Raw genomic sequence first — 22,191 nt, 5'->3', positions numbered from 1 at the left:
TAAAATAAAAGCCTACAACTGTGTATTGCATACTTACAAATATGAGCACGAATAAGGCATTAATTACAATTGAATACATTTTTATGATGATTATAATTTCTTTAAATGTCAGAAATATAGGCTAGTTACCATAAAAACCCTTACCGCATGCCTTTGTTTTCATGCTAAGTGGCTCTATGTGATTTTTAAAAAAAGGAAATTAAATAAATTTGAAATCACAGAGCCACATAAAATTTTTTGTGAGGAATTTAGTTTGTTTTACCTGTACTAGCTTTCTCTATAAGGAGACTTATGTTGAGACATGCACTTTCGGGTTTTCCTGAGGTGTAAAGAAACTCGGGCACAAATGTATCTCACTATTTGTCATTGTAAAAGTATGCCTGAGTAAAACATGTTAAGCTGATTCAAATCTGGGCCTATGGACCTATGTTAGGGGTGTCATGGCTGTCGTTTTTATATTGTTTTTGACAAAACAAAATAAATCCTGATAAAAATGGCTGCTCCAGCTGGTCAGTATGTGACCTTGAAGTTTGCATAAACATTTGGCCTTGTGGCCCAGAAAGGTCGTTGTTGCCACAATTGGTTTGTGCTTAGAGCAGCTGCTGTGCAAAAAAAACATACTTACTACAACTCAAACCGAGCTAAGTGTATGAATGTAAATAAATATCGAAATAATATATACACTAAAGACGCTCTGAATGTTTTAGATTTAAAGTGTCAAGCTAGTAAAAGTACCATCAATATAATAATTTACACAGTGACTTTAAGTGTACCGGTATGTAAATTAGTAGTAAAAAATATTGTCTGTGTCTATTTCCCTCTAGGTGCATTATTATAGGTTTACCAGAACATAAATTAACAGTGTGGTACATTAAAACAAGTTTCTAATCTGCTTTAGTTTCTGCTGCAGGGGGCGCTGCAGCTGAAGAAACAGCTTCTTCCTGGGAGTCTGCCGGCTCCTCCCCACCACCCTCAGTGTCTTGCTCTTTCACTAGTCCCAGTGGAGGAGGTGTAGGTTCCACAGCGTGTCTCAGTCGGGGTCTGTGTCGCCGTGGGTTAAGGAAGAGTGCAGGGTCAGGCATTGCTGTAGGCTCTGCCGGACCCAGGACTTTTTCTATCGGCACACATTCCCTTGTCCACTCCACTCTGGAGGACACTCTTGAAGTCTTCCGCTTTGGCTTGACCACAAGAGAGGGTGCACCTGATGCCATTTGTGTTGAAAAGTAGTCCCGTTCTGGGTCATAGTGGGCAGCTTGACTGTGGGCACTGGCCAGGAGTCCTTGTCTTTGTTGCATCCGCTGGTGGTGCAGCTTTTGCCTGGCCGCATGCAACTGGAAGGAGAGATATGCTGCTGCCTCCGTTTGTTTCTGTAACTCTGTATTAAGGATAGTTGAACAGTGGCTACGGCGTTTAAGCTCTTCCAGAAAATGGCGCTCCTTTTCTTTAAGGTTGGCTCTGAGTGCCCCTACCAAAGCCCCCTTGTGAGTCAGTTCTTGGTGAAGTTCTCCAATACAACAGTCCTGCTCATGTAGGCAGTTCTCCATGTCCATGCAGCGTAACTCTAGGAGATCCTCATCATCACGTAAATCTGAAAAAATACCAGTATATTATTGCTGGGCTTCAGATCACATCACATGCCCCGCATGTCATTTGCATGTTCCACAGCTGCAACAATTTAAATTAAACATTCAACACCTAGTTACAATAAAATATCCATAGATGTAAACATTTTATATTTTAAGTTTAAAAAGTTGGGTATTTACAAAAGTAATATGTATAAGAATATCAGAACCTATTGCAATGACTATAGATGTCCCCTAATCATTGTGATCTCACAGTTTTCTGTGTGTGAATACTGCCGCCTTGTCTTGTTCTTAATCGTTTTCCTATTAATATCTCCATTTCTATTCTTTTGTTATTACCAGGTTTTTTAGTTAGTTTTTTAAATGAACATACGGTGGATCAATTCATCAGAAAAGGTACATTATCAGGAATTGTGTTGAAAATTATTTCTGACTAAAAATAAAAGTGATGCTGCCAAGCTCAAATACAATTAAAGCCGCAAGCGGCATCCAACGGCCCTCGCGGGCCGCCGGCCTTCCGACTCTGCGCTTTCGACTTGATAAAGATTGCGCCCTTATTGTGTGTTGAATTAAAAAAGAACTTGACAGACGGGGACACATTGGACATGGCCAATCCAGTGCAAATGAACACAAGTGTCAGTCAAATTTGCTGCGCCGCCGCACAGAGACCGTAGCACTTAGAATATAAATATGGATAACTTTTGATGCCCCGCTTGTGTAGATGATATTTCCCAAAGTAAAGCTTGATCGGGCTATTGCCCACGGAGGAGTTTGTTAAAGTGCGAAGCATAAATTTGAACATTTCAAAGATTTGGTGTTTTCCCATTTGTGACAGTATATTTGCTGCTCCACGGCACAGAGACCGTACCACTTAAAATCTTTTGATGCCCCGCTTGTGTAGATGATTTCCCCCAAATATGAGCTTGATCGGGCAATCGCACTAGGAGGAGTTCGTTAAAGTGTGAAGCGTGAAAATGTGGTCATTTTAGAGATTTCGCTGTTTTCCCATTTCTGACATATATTTGCGGGTCCGCCACACAGAGACCGTAGCACTTAGAATCAAAATATGGATACGTTTTGATGCCCCGCTTGTGTAGATGATATTCTCCAAATATGAACTTGATCGGACAATCGCCCTAGGAGGAGTTCGTTAAAGTGTGAAGCGTAAAAATGTGGTGATTTGAGCGATTCTACGATTTTCCCATAAGGATAACATGGGAAGTTTCTGTCATCGCTACGGTTACGCCGTACAAAATATGACTTTGGCTCTCATACTTTTATGATCAGGATGGCAAATTAGAATTTTGTTCAAAATATCATGTCATTTGGAAAAACTCTATTGTTTATAGGCCACTCTGAAGGCCAAATAGTCAGAATTCTGGGAAACGTTTGCGGCTCCGTCGCACAGAGACCGTAAAAGCTATCCTTAAAATTTGGATAACTTTAGATGCCCCACTTGTCTAGAGGACGTACACCGATTTTGAGGTCGGTGGGCAAAACGCACTAGAAGGAGTTCGTTAAAGTGTGAAACAGAAAAATGTGGATATTCGAGAGATTTAGCGGTTTTCCCATAGGGATAACATGGGAGGTTTATGTCATCGCTACGACTACGCCGTAAAAATTAAGGCATTTGTCTGATTGGCTTTTTTGATCGGGACGCCAAAATAGAATTTTGGGTAAAGTTTAGACAATTTTGGTAAAACTAATTTTTGACCTTCAATGTTAATTTAAAGGTCACTCTGTAGAGGGCGCTATCGCGCCCATTTCAATTTTGTCATCATAAACTGGTCCAAACTAGAAAGTTGAACAACTGATTCAAATTTGGTCCTAATCGGACTTGTTTTGATCAAATGGGAACAATTTTTAGATCTGCAATATCCCAAAATAAGTTGTCCAACTTTGCGGCTGCGCCGCACACAGACCGTAAAAGGCATCTCAAAAAATTGAATAACTTTAGATGCCCCACTTGTCCAGAGGACGTCCGCCGATTTTGAAGTCGGTGGGCAAAACGCCCTAGGAGGAGTTCGTCAAAGTTTGACGTGAACAAAATGGCTAAAACAGCGTGTTTTCATTTTCAAAGGAAGATGGCGGCCATAGGGTAAGTCTGGGGGCGTGGCCACAATAATATTTGTTTTTTGTCCTCACAAGAGGAATGCGTGTTCCGAATTTCGTAGCTTTACGACAAAGTTGACCTCGGGGCGTCTCCCATAGGCGCAATGTATTTTGACTTTTGTCGGTGGCGCTGTCGCGCCATTTTTTTAGGAAAAAAAAAATGGCCCAGAAAAAACAAAATTTTTCGCCGATTCTGAATTTTGGACAAAGTTTGGTGAGTTTTTGAGCATGTTCAGGGGGTCAAATTAGAGTTCAAAGCGATGAAGAACAAGAAAAATAATAAAAAATATAGCCGCAAGCGGCAATGATCGGCCCTCGCCACGCCGCCGCCACGCCGCCGCCACGCCGCAAGAGGAGGGGGCGCTAACGCGCCCCAATTGTCCTTTTATTACGCTAAACATAACTAAACATTTAACCTCCATATAAAATCTGTAGGGGGCGCTGTGGCGCCAAATGAATTTATTTCACTTCAAGTAGGTTTAGGACAAAGAGTTTAACAACTGATTCTAATTTGACGCAATTCGGACTTTATCTGCGCAAACGGCAGAAATGTTAAATTTGGGAGATTTCTGAAATTCTAGCTAAAGTTTGCGGCTTTGCCGCACAGAGACCGTGACAGGTATCAATGTAATTTGGATAACTTTTGATGTCCCACTCCTCAGTAGCATTTTCACCAAATTTCAGCTTTTTAGGGCCAACACCCTGGGAGGAGTTCGTAAAAGTACGACGTTTGGAAAAACTCCGAAGTCATGTTTAGCCATTTTTGAAGCAATATGGCCGACATTTGGTTCGGGGGACGGCGTTGCCGTAATAATATTTTTTACTTCTCTTGTCACCATCTACCTCTGCGCCAAATTTCATGATTCTACGATCAGATTTTTTTTGGGTCATTTCCCATCTCTCAATGCATTTTTGGTACATTTGGTGGCGCTGACGCGCCAATTTTTTTTATTTTAGAAAAGGGAAATAGCCAGAATGTAGAGAGGCACGATTTTTAGAGGTGTGCAAATTTTTGTGACTTTTCATCAATGTTCACTGGGTGAAAAATAGGGGGGTTGGTCCCGAGAAGAAGAAGAAAGAAAGAAAGAAAGAATAATATTCCGATGCGAAAACAATGTTTCCCATTTTTCAAATATCATAAACTATACATTTTCGGAAAGCGCTCGCGCTTTCCTACCTCATGGTGTGGGTCCCTGGTCACTGACGGGTACTTTCGATAATTTTGAGTGGGCTCCGCCCACTTTATGTTTTTGGCCCTCTATACAGTAATAATGTTCAATTTTTGCATTACATGCTTATATGCACGGAACATGCAAGAGATGGGGAACGTATTCGTGAGCTACTTAGCGCAAATGAGTGCTTTATATGGGGATGACGACCGCTTCGCGGTCGTCATCCCAATGTAAAGTGCTCGTTTAGTGCGAACTTTTGCACGGGCTTCGCCCGTTTACAACGGTAATGTTCCATTTTCCTACAACTAATTAGTATGCACGGGGCGTGCATGAGTGGAGGAGTGCGTTAGTGAGTGTTTGGAAGTGGGCGAGCGCTTCGCGCTCGATTTCGTGCGCACTACGTGCGCACTTTCGCAGCCGTGCTTCGCACGGCCTTACGAGATTAATAGGCCTCTCGCCAGCTTGTGGCGCTCGGGCCTAATTAAAGCCGCAAGCGGCATCCAACGGCCCTCGCGGGCCGCCGGCCTTCCGACTCTGCGCTTTTGACTTGATAAAGATGGCGCCCTTATTGTGTGTTGAATAAAAAAAGAACTTGACGGACGGCGACACATTGGACATGGCCAATCCAGTGCAAATGAACACAAGTGTCAGTCAAATTTGCTGCGCCGCCGCACAGAGACCGTAGCACTTGGAATAAAAATATGGATAACTTTTGATGCCGCGCTTGTGTAGATGATTTTTCCCAAAGTAAAGCTTGATCGAGCTATTGCCCACGGAGGAGTTTGTTAAAGTGTGAAGCGTAAATGTGAACATTTCAAGGATTTGGCGTTTTTCCCATTTGTGACAGTATATTTGCAGCTCCACGGCACAGAGACCGTACCACTTAAAATCAAAATTTGGATAACTTTTGATGCCCCGTTTGTGTAGATGATTTTCCCCAAATATGAGCTTGATCGGGCAATCGGCCTAGGAGGAGTTCGTTAAAGTGTGAAGCGTAAAAATGTGGTCTCGGTCAAATTAGAGATCAAAGCGCTGAAGAAGAACAAGAAAAATAATAAAAATAATAATATTTTTAGCAAAAACAATATAGCCGTTTTTTCTATAACAACAAATTATACATCGTTTGAAAGCTCTAAGCCTTCCCCATGCCGCCATGGGGTGGAATCATCATTACGAGCTTACGCTCTCGTCACTCCCCATTCCGTCGGGATGCCCCGCCCACTCCCCATAGACTTCCATTGATTTGAGCAGATACAAGCATGGCCCATGCCTGCGGCATGGATTCTCGCGTACAGGACGATGCCAGGAGGGTTTTTGGAGGAATGCAGCGCTTCGCGCTGCTGTTGTCAACAATTTGTGTCATAGCAGGAGTAAGTATGCATGATCCATGCCTTCGGCATGGGCTAGTTCACTGTACTTGCCAGGGGCGACGGGGCACCAAACATGCGGGCTGCGCCCGCATGTTTGGTCAGACAGTTGCAACGCTGCCTTCGGCAGCGTTGCGGGAGCAATAGGCCCTCCGCCCTGCTGGGGCTCGGGCCTAAATATCCAACCATAGAGTTAGATGTCTCGGCCAAGAAAGTAGTAGCAACTCAATTCTACATTTTCTGCATATGAAATGTGAACTGAATATGATGCCTGCTGACCATGCAAAGGCTTTTGCAGTGGTAATGAGAAATGCCAAGCTCTGGTTTCACTACAGTAACTTCGGACTGTCAAAGAGCCAATAGATGAACAGATAAAGGGCTGGGTGATTGATGTTTGAGGAGGAGAAGGCTAACTGACAGGGATCCTTCCACGGGGGATGGGCGGCTTCCCCAGACAGCAGCACAGCAGTGTGCAAAGACATGTGTGGCTAATATACAGAGTTTTGAGGAAAAATTGGAATTGACACTTACCTAACCGAGTTCTGCCTTGGCATTTCACCGTTAGCGCAGCTGTTAACTCTGACAATAAACATGTAGAAAAAGCACAAGTGTTAAGAGTGAGCACCTTAAACAGTAGAGGCTAAATAACTCCCTGACATAAGCTACTTTTTATTGCTGAGTATCATGAACATTTCATTATATTTTGTTTACATTCATTAAATAACTTAACTTTGCATGTTGCAGCTTACAACTTTATTTGTTCTAGATAAAGAAAACCCTGTTATTACAGTAAAAAGACAACTATTGAATTCCTTATAGAAGCCTATGACCTATGCTGATGAGGAAACAGGACTTCAGAATGGAGAGAGATAACACAAATGACCACAGCAGCTCCAATTTAATCTAAATTAACCAATGTGATAAAATGTGAATATATGATTATATTTCTGTGATGTATTTTATCTGCATAATAGTGATATTTTATCTGCATCATTAGTCTAAGAGAAGAACGGGTGTGTGACAGCATTTGTTTGTGAAGGGGTCGTAAAGATGGGCCAAAGGATGTTTACCCTAGGGGGGGTGATAACCCAGAGGAGTCTGGGTAATGTTTACCCAAGGCTTGATCTCTACGGAAAAATACCAAGTGCCTTGATGTGAGGCTGACCAATGAGAAATGTGACCCGCCTATTCCAGAATATCTAATAAAACCAACCAGCATGGGAAAAAACGGTGTGAGACGCGGGGGTGAGACGCAGGAGGGTCAGCCAGGCTCCTTACAACGGCTTGGCTGACACAGTCCCCGCGTTTTCTCCCATGCATGCCACACAAATGTCTGATGTTTCTGTGTCGTTTCATATTCTAGGTTGAATTGTGTTCTCTATGTGTTACGGAATAGCATCGGTGTATGTCTAATTCCATGACAACCAACCACCTACCATATTAATAAGGGCTATAGTTTGATTTGTTGGTTGATTTATGTGTATGACTAATGTATGATATCATCAAGATAGTCTCTGTTATTCAATGGATTTTAATAATAATAAATATTGCATTCATTTTATAGCACTTTTTTGGACGCTCAAATATGCTTCACGTTGCATTTTTCATTCACTCCACACCTGGTGTTTGTGATCTACTGAAGCCAGAGCAGACTGAAGTGAGGCTCCACCACCATCATTCAGTATGGAGAGGTGGCATTAGAGCCACTGTGGCACCTGCTGCTCTCACATCCAAGTACTAACCCGCTGACCAGATCAGGCATTCACAAGCAGCACAGTGGCACTTAGCACTTCTGTCTCACAGCAAGAAGGTTACACAGGTCAACTCTCAGGCTGGACCAGAATGTGCACGTTTCTCCCGGTGTTTCTTCTGAGTCAGATTTTGTGTGTGCAAGTTTTCCTGTGTTTTAATTCAGTGCTTTAGTTTTGGGATGTTTTGAGAACATAGTTGAAGGTACATTTTTGGTAATAAAAAATAAGGCTTGATAAAATATGTATTAATTAATACAGATGACCTCTTTTTGAGAACACCAGTCTTGTGAAACTAAACACAAGTTGTCTGCACAATTGTCCTCTGCAACACACCCTTCCCCCACTTCTCTGCTCAGCATCTACAAACTACAATCCCCCTAATGAACTAAATATAACTATTTATACACAATTTGAATCTGATGAGCGACGAGATACACACAACACAGGGATAGAATTCAAATGACATACAATTGCATACTGTGGCTGATTAAACGGCCAATTCTTTAACTGGAAATGATGCCATCTACAGTAACTGTAGCATGACATCACAGACTAGTCATTCTGCCATTGCTGATGCAGAAACACATTATGTTTTATGAAACCTGATCATGCATTTAAGACCCATTTAGATTTGGAATGTTGAACTACTAACTGCTCTTACTATAATGTTATAAAACATTAAGCAGTTAAGAGAGCTGAGACATATACAGAAGCCTGTGCTCAAGAGGGCAGTGCTTGCCTTCTTTGTGCCCACCTGTGCATCGTTTCTGCAAAGAGAAGATCTCCAGATGAAGGCCGTCCAACATAGTCAAGTGTTCCTGTCTGAGAAACACAATACTCCTCTCCACACTCTGAATCTGCTGAGGTAAGCTGCTGTCATCAGCCATGGCACTGCCTGGAAATGAAAGGAACCAAGGAGTAACTGGCTGAATTAGAGTACATTTAGTTTTCAAATCTAGTCAGTACATGATAATATGACTACACATTTCAAATTGAAACATTTCATTTGTATAGGCATGTAATAACCCTCAATTAGCCTTTTCCAAAATGTAGGGCTGTATCAGTATTATTATAATGAATCAAATATTATAGTGTTAAGACAGCAAGAGAGACAAAACCAACACCACAGATCTCACAAACATCAAATTTCCAAGACCAGATCTCACAAACATCACATTTCCAAGACCAGATCTCACAAACATCACATTTCAGAGCCTCTGGAATAAGAACACCAGCATGTTTTGAGTCTGGTCTCAAATGGATAAAGGCAAACAACTTAGACAAGGCCGTTCCATCCTACCTTTGGTGTAAAGCGCAGATCGAAGATGGCCTGTAGCCTCTGGTAATCACGTGTGTTTTAGGCGTCCACCAGTCGGCCAGGGCATGTTGTTCTCCAGCGTTCGGACAAATCCTGCACCTCACACCCACATCTGACCAAAGCGCTCTTCAGCTTTGACGCGGTTTGGCTTAGTGGAGGAAACGAGAGGAAAAGTGCGCACAAAAGCAGATCCAGAGACGCGCGGCACCGCAGTCCTTTGCAAACGCCTCCGCCGCTGCCACATGAACTAAAACATTGGGAAAAGCAGGATCATAAAGAGGGTGAAATGCGCATCCTTCCTCTTCCAGCAAACCGCACAGCTCTGGAAGACTGAGCTGAGTGATGATAAAAACAAGACATCGTAAAGAAAACACGCGAGAATATCGTGTGTGGTAGAGAGCTGGAAGAGGATTGGTGGAACGGCTCGGAACCGCCTTTTATGACTACTATTATAGCCTCCTATACAATCATTGAAATATAGGCAAACTCTGCACAATCAGCGTGAATAAATGGGCTACTAGGTCAGAACGTGTCCATGTTTTCTTTCCAATAGATGGCTCTAGTGATAAAGTAATTAATTAATTAAGCAGAAGCGGTGTAATTTCAGAACCATGGACAGAGATAGTTTGACTGGCAGTGCCATTCTTCCAATTATTTGTACATTATATTACAAATACAGGATTACAGTGCTAACGAAAATAACTTTCATAACTATTCATCACTATAAACTATATTGTGTTGAATAATCTAGTCCTTTGGTCTTATTTGTGCAAAGAAAACACAACATTTTTGAATGAATTTCTTTATACATTAAACAAATATTGTTACTGTATAAACATACATTTAATTACAAAATAATCTCTGCCAAGTTTAAAATACAAGATTAACAAAAACAAAGCCAACAAAAGACCTTGAAAGAAGCTCTCACTTGATGTAAAGTTGTTTATAGATAATCCATGAGTTTTAAAGTCCTATGAGCTGCACAGTATAAATAATCTATGGGTGGCACAGGAAAAAAAACATTGTTCATTTTTCCTATTGGCATTGGCACAGGTTGTACAATGCTGTTCAATGTACTGTACTGTTGCGCTTTGGAAGTTACTACTCAAATTATATTTGGCTAATCAACACGACACTTCAGAAAACAGTGTTATAACACAGCAGCACAGATATGGAACACTCCACATGTAGGAGCCATGTACAACCCATTCACAAACATCTAAAGTCTTCATTGTCAACAGATGTACAATACAACAAAATTAAGCTGCCATTTCATATGATTTAAAAAAAAACATTTACTTTACAAATGTACTTGTTAAGGCAACTAATCACTGCTTTATCACTATTACAGAATGCAGTTTGTTCAATCGTGGTGTCTGAGTGTCAAGTTTTATCAGCCATCAGCAGCTACATAACCACATCATTGGCTGCTTAAAACACAGTTTAAGTTCAGATTTTAGGGCTAGTGTTTTGGCAAGGGAAAAAAACAAGAACAATAATGGCAATTGTGTTCGAAGAAAACTACCGGTATTACAATCATACAGAATACAATAGAATCAAATCATTACAACATTTTTTTTTTTAGGCAAATAAATTACAACATAAGAAAAATTATATCCTCCAAAAGAAAAAAGTGCAATTGCAACTACTAGACCAAATATCAATAACGTATGGGTTTTAATGTGATTTTTTTTTTCTTCAATTGGTTAACTGACTTGCTGATCTGTATGATGGGCGATATGTCAAACAATTAATTTCACAAAAAGAGCATTAAGAGCACAAAGTATATATGAAATGGCAATTCTTCTTTTGGCCGATAGACTTTTCCTATCTGTTTGAGCAACTGCATTAAACCCAAAAACCACAGAATCACAATGAGATTTATATTGTCACAGGGTTCCAATCATGAGTTTATTTTATCGTCATATCGCCCAAACTAGCTCCAACAGTAAACGGTTAGTGCTTCAAGAGTGCATGATGGCAGAAACGGAGCTTTTTTTCGTGATTATATTCAGTCCAGAGCTGCAAATCGACATATTTTGGCGTTGGCTCACATACTACTTAACTTATCAGAGGTTTCATTCTATCTCGCGTTAGAGCGTAGTGTATATTTTTTAGCTTTTATTCACTTTTAGTTGACTTTAAAAAGAATAGCCACGCTTTCAACTTAATTAACCTTTTCGGGCTATTATTACCTTCTTTTATTTCATTTCTCAGAGGTCAGGGCAGGGATTCTTTAGGGGCTGACAACTAATACATCTGATTTATTTGAGGTATAAATTTAAAGTTTAGATAAACACGTGACCCTCATGACCCTTTACGATAATGATGCTCTGTTTAAGGACATATAAAGATTATCTGATCAACATAAATGAGCGATTGTACATCAGAACAAATATAATGTGTATAAGGAGAAGGCAAATACATTTAAACTGTTATCTGCTACAGCTTTTCAGAGGTAGCAGGCGGTTGTTAATTGAGGAATATGGTGCTAGTGCTTGATTATTTGACAGAGCCTTGGCCTAAAGAGGATACACAGAAGCTGTTTAAAGCTTGTTCTAAGCTTGAATTTTATAACTTGATGATTATGCGTGTTAAAACAGTTTAGTGGTGCTAATTTCAAGAATGCACAGTGCATTTTCACTAACAGCAAGCTACATTCTGCACTGATCTAGCTTAAAACACCCAGTGTACTAGGACAATAAGGCATTGGTGTATTGCAAGGCCGTGCATCGTTCAGAAGATAAATGGCATTTAAGGATAACTGTACTGCAGTTAAGAATAGAGTATTGACGCTTTATGAATCAGTGTATTTTTATGCTCATTTCCATTAATGGGGTGCCATATGCATTGCCACACAAGACGCGTATATGACCCCCATCCTCTTCATTCTTACCTACATGTCTTTGTCTTTCTTTGTCTCTCGAGTGCTTGTTTTTAAGAAGTCAGTCCTGAGGAGCCGACAGAACAACACAATATTCATGACAGTCATTATGGCCATGCCCACGCTGCCCAATGTGTAGGCCAGAAGCGGCACATTGTCCCTGTTGAGCACCAGCCAGCGGGTCATCCATGCCAGAGTGTTGATGCGAAACACTACGTAAGTGCCCAGGTTGATAATGCTGTTAACTCGGTACAACGTGCCCGCTGCAATGTTGGCCATTCGCAGCATCTGCCGGAGATGGAGGAAGACGGAGTTGATCTCCACCAGCAGCGCCACCACAGCGAAGCCCAAATAGTTGCAGGAGATCGCTGAGAGGCCAAAACAGGCAATTACCTTTGGGAAGAGAGAAAACAGGCAGTAGTTTACGGTCAGTAAAAGAGTGATGTAAAAATAACTATGGAATAAAACTATTTTGATTAAATATGGATAGATTAGTAGCCAGTACACCAGATTTAGCTAAAGCTAGTTCCCATCTGCCGTCCCTGGGAAAATGAACAAACTTAATTAAAAAATGCATCCAAATCTATGGACTGGTGTTGCGAATTAGCCAAGGATATAAACTGCGATACTTGCATCAGATTACTGTTAATGTATTGTTTGCTGTATATGTCCCAATCAAATAAATAAAACAAAATAAATATCAATTAACATTCGAATTATGCAGTCTCTCACAAGTTATCCTAAAATACTAATGATTTGGTTTAGCTAACAGAAATCTCCACTAGGTGGCAGCAAATTGCCCCAAATGGAGAAAAACAAAGGCTGAGATGTTGTTCAATATATATAATGTGACACAATTCAAGACAAGTTGTTCATTCAACCTGAAATATAAACGTGCACAACTTTAACAGAATAGCATGTAACCTTTATGCAGATGTGGAGCAGCTGATGTAAATCATGCAATACAGTAAGAGCGTGACCCTATGAATCAATTACACTTCAGCTGCTTGTGGAGCAGGCAGAAGTCTGGGGTCAAAGAATGGACATTGCCAAAGCTGCGTGATCTGCTGCTCAGGGCATGTGAGGAGAGTCAACAGGAAGCAGTATTATGCCACTTTCCCTCATGTAGTTACATTACAAAGTCTGTTTACAACTTTGTTGAGCACCTTAAAACATTCACATAATAATAATAATTAACATTACTATGATCAAGCTTTTAGATTAGAGCTGTTGCATTAAAGGTCATATGAAACAAGCGCAAGATAAGGCAGGTAGAGGGTATTTGTGTTAAAACACTTGAAACCTCCGATTGTAAGATAGGGAGGTATGGGCTAAATGACAGATTTTATGAAGAAATGCTGAACAATAATATTCACAATGCAAATCAATACTACTAAAACATAATTGTTTTAAAAGCATTTACGTCTGTTCAATTTGCCAATCAATGAAAACTCTTCCTCTTAATCTTACAACACATGCTGATAACCATGGCCCATAAAGTCACGTAACCTCATATTTAGACAAATGCGTAACTGAACCTGTCCAAGGACACTGGTCATAAACATCCATAAAATGCACAAGGTTCAAATGAATATGAATGCAATAATGGACATGCATCTGCCCTCCAGTAGATTGCGCCGCCTTTTCATAGGTTTGTGCTTGCGCTGTCACTCAGGCAGAGAAAACAAACGAGATTCCTTCCAGATTCTTCTACATTGAGGGTAAATGCTTACCAACAACAGAACCACTGTTGCCCCAGGGTAATATTCAGTCACTAATTTGGCAAAAAACCCTGAATATCAGACAAAACGTACTCAGAACAATCTAGGCTTTGACAGTGTAAAGTACGCATTCAACTTTGTTCAAGTACAAACTAATGTATATGCACTTGGACCTATAGTATCTCTAGTACTTGACTAAATCAAGCCTGTTGTATTTCATTTAATGAGTATTCAAATCACTGCTTTGGCTACAGTCATAAAAATTGTAATTTTTGGAGGGCCTTACAATAGTCGTGTTTACATCCTAAAACCAGATTGAATGAGTGATTTAGAGTTTCAAAACAAAATACTCAAAGTGTGTGGCTCAACTTCCTCCCATTTTCCTCCTTAGACAAATACACTTGCAGCATAGTGTATAGTTTTAAATGTAAATTCAACCACCTACATAGAACAGAAAAGTGACAATTTTATATATTGTGATATTCCCTTTTCCAAGTCATCCAACAAAAGCTGAATCAATATTTCAGGTACAATTTAGTCAGACTGTCATTGTTTTATAGGGATAAATAAAATATGTATCCACTGGTCTGATAATGATTATCAAATATATTTGTTTATGTTTATTTTTACTTAATACTATTGTTTTGCATTGTGAGTCACTCATTGTTTAATCTTAATTATTTTTTTTGCCATCATTTGTCAATTCGTATTTAGTCATGTGAGCCATCTCCCATTTGGCACAAATTAAGCATTTATATTTATCTAATCAAGCACAAGGCCACATTTAATGTTAATCAGTACATGCTTGTTCTGGGTTTAGTGTTTTCAATGGAACCATGTGGTCTGTGTTTAGGAATTAAGATTTAATAACTAAGTCCTGACAAAGAAGATAAAACAATTTTTCAAAATAAGCATTTAGGTCATTTCATGTTAACCAGAACTAAAACAAGCCTCCTCAGTCATTTGTTTGCAGTAATAAGCAGTGATGGTGTCTGGTGTTAAACCAACGAGCCTCCAAGACCCACACTTAACTACTGACTAAGCACACGTAGCATCATGAAAAACAAGTTTGTCTATTTGTCTTCACAGAAATGTAGAGGCAAAGAGTACGCTTCCTTACACTTGTTCACAGCAGTGGATTATATAAATGTTCTTCAGGTTGGTTTGAGCGATTAGAGACATTTGATACAATTTAGTTAAACCTGCTGGAAAAGGGAAGATCTACAGTACATGTTCATCCACAGCAGGGTCAAAAAGGCATGTTAAAGAACATGTATAGCCGATGCAGTGGGCTGGGCTTCAAGCTCAAGGCAAAGTTTTCTAAAAAGGTATGTCAATAAGACAGAGATGATTAGATTAAACTTAATACAGATCATTTTCAGATAAATGTGGCACAGAACAACAACAGAATCCAAATCAGACAAAGGCTTGCCACTGGCACTCAAAAAATGCCCACATCGGCGCTTCCCCTTTTGGAAAGAGTGCCTCAAACAAACTGAACGAACAACCCATGGTCGAAACAGGGAGGGACCAAACCTGTCCATGTGTCATCAAACTGTATTATTTTAACATTATTTGTGATTCATAAATCTACAATTCACTGAAGTCACTTTACCCTATTATTCTCTTAATGCCACTCCCTCTGTTCATATGCTGTACTGTACATAAGTGTTGTAATCTTATATTTAAATCTATTTGCAATGTTTTCAAGTCCATTTTAATGATTAACTTGCTTAATTTTTTACTGTCCATTTCCTTTTTTCATGATCCTTTATTCATTTAAAAGCACAGATTTTTTGGAAGGATATATTTTCCTGTTGTTCTCAAACTGTGCCATTCAACACTGGAATTTCCCCATTGTGCCACAGAAAGTATGATTCTATCTTCCAGCTGCAGCAAAATACAGTTACAAAAACTGATTCATGTAAAACGATAAAGACTTCTAGTTATGAGCCATCTGGTCATCAGCAGCAGTGGGTGATGAGCAGGAGGGAGGGACAGTTATAACATGTTATACTACTACTACTATTATAATACATTGCTGCCTAGATACACAAACATTTAGAGTCAGTCCAAAGTCTAACAGGACCACACATAACACACTTATCTGCAGAGGGTAACCATGATTAATATCATGTGCTTTTGTGTTAACTCCCATCAGCTGACAACAGCACAGCAGCACTTTTGTGGTCACAAACATCAGGGTCCAAATGGCAAATTTCAACAATATGGCAAAAAAAGAAAAATGATCTCACTGTACACCAGAGCACTTTCTTCTAAATCAAATATCGTTGTTTGTCAAGCGATATCAAATGAGACACACACAAACTTGGCCTGCAAAGAAACATGAGGAAAAGCACGGCTGAACTGTTAAGACAAATCTGTGTTTACATTTCTGTGCTTTGGTAGAAACACCAAGGTGTGGCAACTGGTTAGAACAGCTTCTTCATTGCTCCACCCTATTTTTCATTCTTCACAATTCTTCACAGAATGTAAAAACTTTCCATGACAGATGATTGGACCTCCCCCTCGTAGGTCATTTTTGATTTGGCGTTCCCCTTGTGCATTAGAAAGGTGTACTCGCACAGAAAGATAATGACAAAAATAGTAACAGAATAGTATACAGAAGTAAATTCTCTGCAGATTCAATGTGCAGCAGCTACACCAATATTTCTTCAAACATATACATATACCATAGGGCTGTGTAATTAATCAAATTTTAATTGAAGAATTTCTCATCATCAATAATATGCCAACTGTCTGTCAGTAAAAGAAAGCAGTTTGGAGCAGAGAAATGTGAGTTATTTTTGTATGTGTCAAATGGCAGCCTGTATTTGTTTATGTTCAGGAAATTAATATTGAAAAAACATTTTTTTTAATTATTTAAATTGGGATTTTTTTTGTCATATTACCCAGCCCCAATAATACGATACTGCATGCAAACCTTTTGTTAATGACACTAGTATGATGTCCAGATCTACAGAGAAAAAAGAAATGGCAAAAAACAAAACAGTGGCATGTACTACAGGAATAGCTGGACTGTGATTGGTTGAGATCCATGTGAGGGGGTGGTATAACCACCAGTGAACAATGTTTGGAGGCGATGTGAAAATGGGGGTTGTGAAAAGGCGCTGTGTGTGATATAGAGTATAGTGAGCACTGAATGATGAAAGGGCTTGAAGTGTGTGTGTGTGTGTGTGTGTGTGCGTCTCTGGGGTGCCTGAGGTTCATGTGGAGACCAGATGTCTGTCCTGAGTTTGGTCACATTCACACAAAAGGGTACCCTATTGGGGTTTCCCGCCAAGAAGAAAAATATGCTCATATTCCCGCCAAAAATCTGTTTTGTTTCCTTTGCACAATATGTTTTTGCTTTTTTGGGACGGCAAGACATGCTGGGATTGTAATGACTCTTGTGTCAAGCTCAATACAGATTTAGATTAGAACACAAATACTATATGAAAATACTTTCTGTAAAGAGAATTAAAAAGGAGAAGCACAAGACAATTAGGATACATAGATTAAAATTATAAATAAATATAAATGGCTCGCAAAGAAACAAAACATAGCGTACATACTCTAAAAGCTTCTGGGACCTTAATGGCCGTGAGCAATAACAAATCTGCATGCCTTAAATACATCCCATAATATCTATAGAAACAAGCCACTGAAGGGAACTGTGTCCGTAAGGAAATAAACACCAGGAGAACTCCAACGAACTTTTCGCAAACATATTGGTCCCTCGACACTGGGTTTCTAGGCAAATAAGATATATATTTAAAAAACATCAAACTTTGGGGTGTTTTTTCAACTTCCTGTAAAAGAAAAAAAAGTTGGACAGGATGTACTAACGTACTGGATAATCAGGTTTTCAAGGAGTGGAAATGCAAGCATTCCAGCTTCATGGCGCAACGTCATGGCCAACTAAACACAAGAATCCTCTCCTTTTCTATTCTTGCAAAGCCTCAATGGTATGTTTCCAGAAGAGTCCTTCCTTGGCGACTATTTGAGACGGTTAAAATCCCCTCCCACAAATGGCTATTTTAATGTCCCATGTAAACTGAGATCACGGCCATTACTCATTAGGTGCGCTACGACAAGTCAAAAATGCTTTGGCAAGTTGGATCTCTTTCAAAGCCTTGAAATAAAATGTTGAGATGGGGAAGTTCATGCGACAAACATAAGATCAGTTCATAGGAAAATCATGTATCCAACTCTAGGCAACATGATTTTATCCAATAAAAAAGAACCGATGAACAATTATGGAAGGGAAATTGTGAATGGACCAACTTCTCTACTGCTTTAACCACTGTCAAAAGATGTCCACAATGGAATGTGAGTAAGAAACTGCCACTTTACTCCTTTAGTCCTGTTTTATATACAGTACTTGTTTAGTTTACAATCTCAGAGAATATTGGATTTCTAAGTAGTTATTTTTTGTGTGCAATGTAGCTACAGCCTTTTAAACCTTTTAGACCGAAAACTTACATTTTGATACACTTGGCAAACAGGATAAACGACAAATGCATTGTCCGTTTTCAGATGATCTCCAAAAAGCCCTTGTTTTCTCATGCTTGAGGCTATTGGCTTTGTCAGTCTCAATGCAGATTGAGATCGCAGAGGACTCTGGGACATTGTCCCACGCCACCACAGACATTGTTGATTCATTCTTCACTGTGGCCCTCAGAGGCAACCATTCTTGTGATTTTGGGCGTGACAAAAATAAATTGAATTGAATGCGGGACCCTTAGAAACACTTGTTGGCCCAAACATGTGTCCTCGTGTGTCCATGTTAGATGATAAATATGACCACGTTGTGATTGCTAAAAACATGCTCTTAGTGAAGACCGAGAGACCCAATATTGCTTTCTTAATGACCAATTAATTCTTAATGACCAACCATTAGGAATTAGAGTGTGGCAGTGAAGTAACATTACACGAATAAGGCCTAAACATCCTTGTATCTGAGGGCTCATTACAATACAGTTTGGTTGGCCTGGCAACTGAGTACCAGCATGGTTAAATGTAGGTCACACCAAAGAGGCAAAGAAAGTATTTGGCTACTATCTTTTCTTGAATCATTTTCCAGAGTCTGTTTTGGACTATTTATGGAGAGAAGATAATACTGGATGAATCAAATGAGAATTACAGCCTTTGTTCCTCCTCTTTCTTGTTCTTTCAAGCCAGACAAGAGACTGGTATCTTTCTCATATGCATTTGACAGGTGTGCACGTGACAGACATTGTAGATCGGTTGCATAGATGCAGTCTTCAACATGAAAACTAAATAGTGACAGAACAGGCTGACAGAAAATTGCATGAATTATTTACTAAGTTTTGGCCTTCTTTGTATATTACTCTCTGAAAACGTCTTTTAAGGTTTTCAAAAGATACCAAAGTGGAAGAATCCATTAAAGCACTGCAGAAGGTACTTTGGACCTTTTTGAGTTTATAATGAATGTATAATTGTCCTGATGTGACTTACCACTGTGTGATGAAAGAGAAGTTCCCATGATACACTGAGCTTCTGGTTTAGCACCATGTCAAAGAAGTCATGGATGAAATAACCTGTGGAGAAAGAAATGCAATCTAAGAATTTTTATAAAAGTGATCAATAAGCCACAACACAACAATGATGAGAAGGGATATAAGACATCATTTAAGAAAATCAAGGGTCTAAGGGGGACCCTGCTTCCATGACAACCACAGCAGCTTCCAAGATGTGTGTTGGAGAGGGTCTATTCATTTCCTCCACCCCCCGCCTCTACCCTCTGCCGCTGTCGTATCCATGGAGACCACTTTTCAGAATAGATCTTGTGTGGAAAACAGAAATTGAGAGTTGCATAGGAAGTTATGGGGACCTTATTCAGGAAAATGTATAGGGATTGGCATTGGGGGGTGGATATGTTATAATGGAGACATATTTTATTAGCAAGTTACAGCTTATAAGGCTGCAACTAAAAATATTTTTGAATGAGTTAATTAAAGGTTTAAGATAATGAGTGAAGGGTTGCAGATGTAGTATTTAGGGTGGCGCAGGGGCCTTTCTGTGTGGAGTTTGCATGTTCTGCCTGTGTCTGCGCAGGTTTCCTCTGGGTTCTCCGCTTTCACCTACCACTAAATACATGTACAATAGGCTCCGCCCCCTCAGGAGCCAGGACTCCCCTAATAAAAAGAGATTCTGCATCTCAGTGGGACGTTCCTGGTTAAATAACGGACTAACAATTATTGAAATAGTCAATGATTATTTTATCATAGTAGTTGATTAGTGTTAATTATTCTGATCATTGTTGCAGCCCAAATGTTACACCATAAACCCGTCTTCTAATGCTGAGACATATGTGACACAAGAGGGAGTCACAATGTAATTTTGATTGGAACATTATGTTTAACCAAAAAACAGACTGGAAGATGAAGTCTGGCAATGTCTGTGGAAACATCAGTCATGCATATTATGCACTGGATTTCCCATTCAGAACCAGGAAAACAACATTCCAATACATTATACCCTTTAGATAATTTTAGAAGACTGAGCACCTGATTACATCAGCAGACTCATTCACATTTTAACAAAGTTAATGTGGTATGGCAACATCCAAATACTGAGGCTGGATTTGTCTTTTTTGCAGTCTGTCTAAACTAGGCAATAATACTCTATAACTGCTCTAATTTATTATGACCACAAAACCACAAGTGATATTACCGTTGCAAGAAATCTCACTCACTTTTTTTTTAAACAAGACTTTGTGTTTAACAAATGTTTTAAGCATGTGCACCCTGTCACAGTGAGGTTTCCGGTGAGTCGAGCTCATGATGCACGTACAGATTTGACAGATCTGCCTCGCTACATTCCTAAAGGCAGTATTCATGGCATGCACAGAGCAGCAGCGGAAGCTACAACTGAATCAAATCACTTGATGCACATTTGTAACTCAGTGATGTCACGTGTCTATATATGGGGTTACACCCGGTGCCTGGAACCACAAATAAGGACCTCCATTGAGCATCAAATACCAACAACAGATACTTGCTCTGCCAGTTTCAAAGGCTCGCTTCCACAAAGAATGTCAATCATCTTGGGAATCGAAGAATCCCATCTAAACTCTTGTTAAATGGAATGGATAAAATATATTTGAGTGGATTGAGTAAACTCATCGGCTACTTATTTGACCTAAAGAGGACCTTCTGTATATGAGAAAGGTTTTAGAGATTTAGACTTGATAAATATAAAAAACACCATATTGAACATTAAGTCAACTGCATAACATGCTTGTTTCAGTGCATGAATTAATAATTTAAACACCTCTATACAATTACTACAACCCTAAGAGACCTAGAGACCATTATAAAAATATAAAAAAGCACTCATGACCACTCACCGATTGAAAAGGAAACCAATGCATGAGAAAATACAGAGAAGGTTTCTATCAAGTCTTCTGCCATTTGAGGATGACGGAAAAAGCTGCAAAGAAAATGGATTAAAATGAGGAACTTATAACACCACATCAGATTGGATTCTTATAATTTCTTCTTTTCTTACACAAGTGATGGAAAAATGTACTCGCATACATACTAACCGTGCTAATCATGCAATGAACGGGATATATAACACTATTGCGAGCTCAAACAAGAAAACAAACTAAAAAAAACATTACGCAAAGGGCTAATAATGGCAGGTAAATGGTGTGACTTACCACAGCACGGCCCATATCGCGGTGACGAAACTGTGCACAAAGGATGTCGCGATGTTTCTCCATTTCCACGCGTTCCTGCGGGCAGACTCGGGCATGGGAAGTTGACCGATCCCGGCGTTCACGAGCCTGAAAAACGCCACAGAGCCCCCGGTTGTCAAAATCACTGAACTCAACTCCATGGCTGCAAGGTTCGCCTCGTGCGCCTTGCAGCAATCCGTCTCCTCCAGAACTCCCACCCAAAAAATGTCTTCGGCGGCGGTGGGCGCGAAAACACTCAACAATTGTCACGCAGACGAGACACAGAAGGATATTTGTGTGACAGACCGTCCCCGGGTGTTAACGAGCCAACGGAGTCACCATTCTCACTCCAGAATGTGTGGAAAATGCTCTAATGTTCACGGAGTGTCACTTGACAGAAAAGGCGTGGATGAAAGCGAAGGCAAAGTCACAGCGAGAGTCCTTCACCGTTCAGGAGGGCGTGAAGCCGCATCTGCGTTTATTGTGAAACTGCCCTGTTGTAAAACTGCCTTGTGTAACTTTGACTCAAACCAAACAGAGACAGAGACGTGCCCGCCCTACTACGGGGGGCGGGG

At 40.0% G+C, this 22,191-nt stretch overlaps 2 protein-coding genes across 2 annotated transcripts; both read right to left on the bottom strand.

Moving 5' to 3' along the window:
* Positions 1-219: 219 nt before the first annotated feature.
* ccdc92ba (coiled-coil domain containing 92Ba) lies at positions 220-9,506 on the bottom strand. Its single transcript, XM_072462730.1, has 4 exons — positions 9,286-9,506; positions 8,740-8,880; positions 6,766-6,813; positions 220-1,588 (listed from the first exon to the last, which is right to left on the bottom strand). The coding sequence occupies exons 2-4, from the start codon at positions 8,870-8,872 to the stop codon at positions 885-887; spliced, it is 885 nt and encodes a 294-aa protein (XP_072318831.1). The 5' UTR covers positions 8,873-8,880; positions 9,286-9,506; the 3' UTR covers positions 220-884.
* Positions 9,507-10,089: 583 nt separating this feature from the next.
* On the bottom strand, positions 10,090-22,069 carry tlcd2 (TLC domain containing 2). The gene is made up of 4 exons (XM_072462717.1): positions 21,599-22,069; positions 21,284-21,366; positions 19,390-19,472; positions 10,090-12,580 (listed from the first exon to the last, which is right to left on the bottom strand). Exons 1-4 carry the CDS (start codon positions 21,775-21,777, stop codon positions 12,200-12,202), a joined length of 726 nt encoding a protein of 241 aa, XP_072318818.1. The 5' UTR covers positions 21,778-22,069; the 3' UTR covers positions 10,090-12,199.
* Positions 22,070-22,191: the final 122 nt, after the last annotated feature.

This window comes from Eucyclogobius newberryi, unplaced genomic scaffold (assembly GCF_026437365.1).
Source record: "Eucyclogobius newberryi isolate DKJ021-1_F unplaced genomic scaffold, fEucNew1.0.hap1 SCAF_10, whole genome shotgun sequence".
Lineage (NCBI taxonomy): Eukaryota > Metazoa > Chordata > Actinopteri > Gobiiformes > Gobiidae > Eucyclogobius > Eucyclogobius newberryi.
The sequence above is the reverse complement of the archived record's forward strand: the minus strand, read 5'-3'. Positions and strand labels throughout refer to the sequence as shown.

Excerpts from the sequence above, each read along its gene's own strand:
- ccdc92ba (XM_072462730.1), bottom strand. The coding sequence starts at position 8,872 with ATGGCTGATGACAGCAGCTTACCTCAGCAGATTCAGAGTGTGGAGAGG. Across the intron at positions 6,814-8,739 it reads TTTGCAGAAACGATGCACAG|AGTTAACAGCTGCGCTAACG; the intron begins GTGGGCACAAAG and ends GTTTATTGTCAG. Across the intron at positions 1,589-6,765 it reads CCAAGGCAGAACTCGGTTAG|ATTTACGTGATGATGAGGAT; the intron begins GTAAGTGTCAAT and ends GTATTTTTTCAG.
- tlcd2 (XM_072462717.1), bottom strand. The coding sequence starts at position 21,777 with ATGGAGTTGAGTTCAGTGATTTTGACAACCGGGGGCTCTGTGGCGTTT. Across the intron at positions 19,473-21,283 it reads ATTGGTTTCCTTTTCAATCG|GTTATTTCATCCATGACTTC; the intron begins GTGAGTGGTCAT and ends CTTTCTCCACAG. Across the intron at positions 12,581-19,389 it reads TTCTCTTTCATCACACAGTG|GTAATTGCCTGTTTTGGCCT; the intron begins GTAAGTCACATC and ends CTCTTCCCAAAG.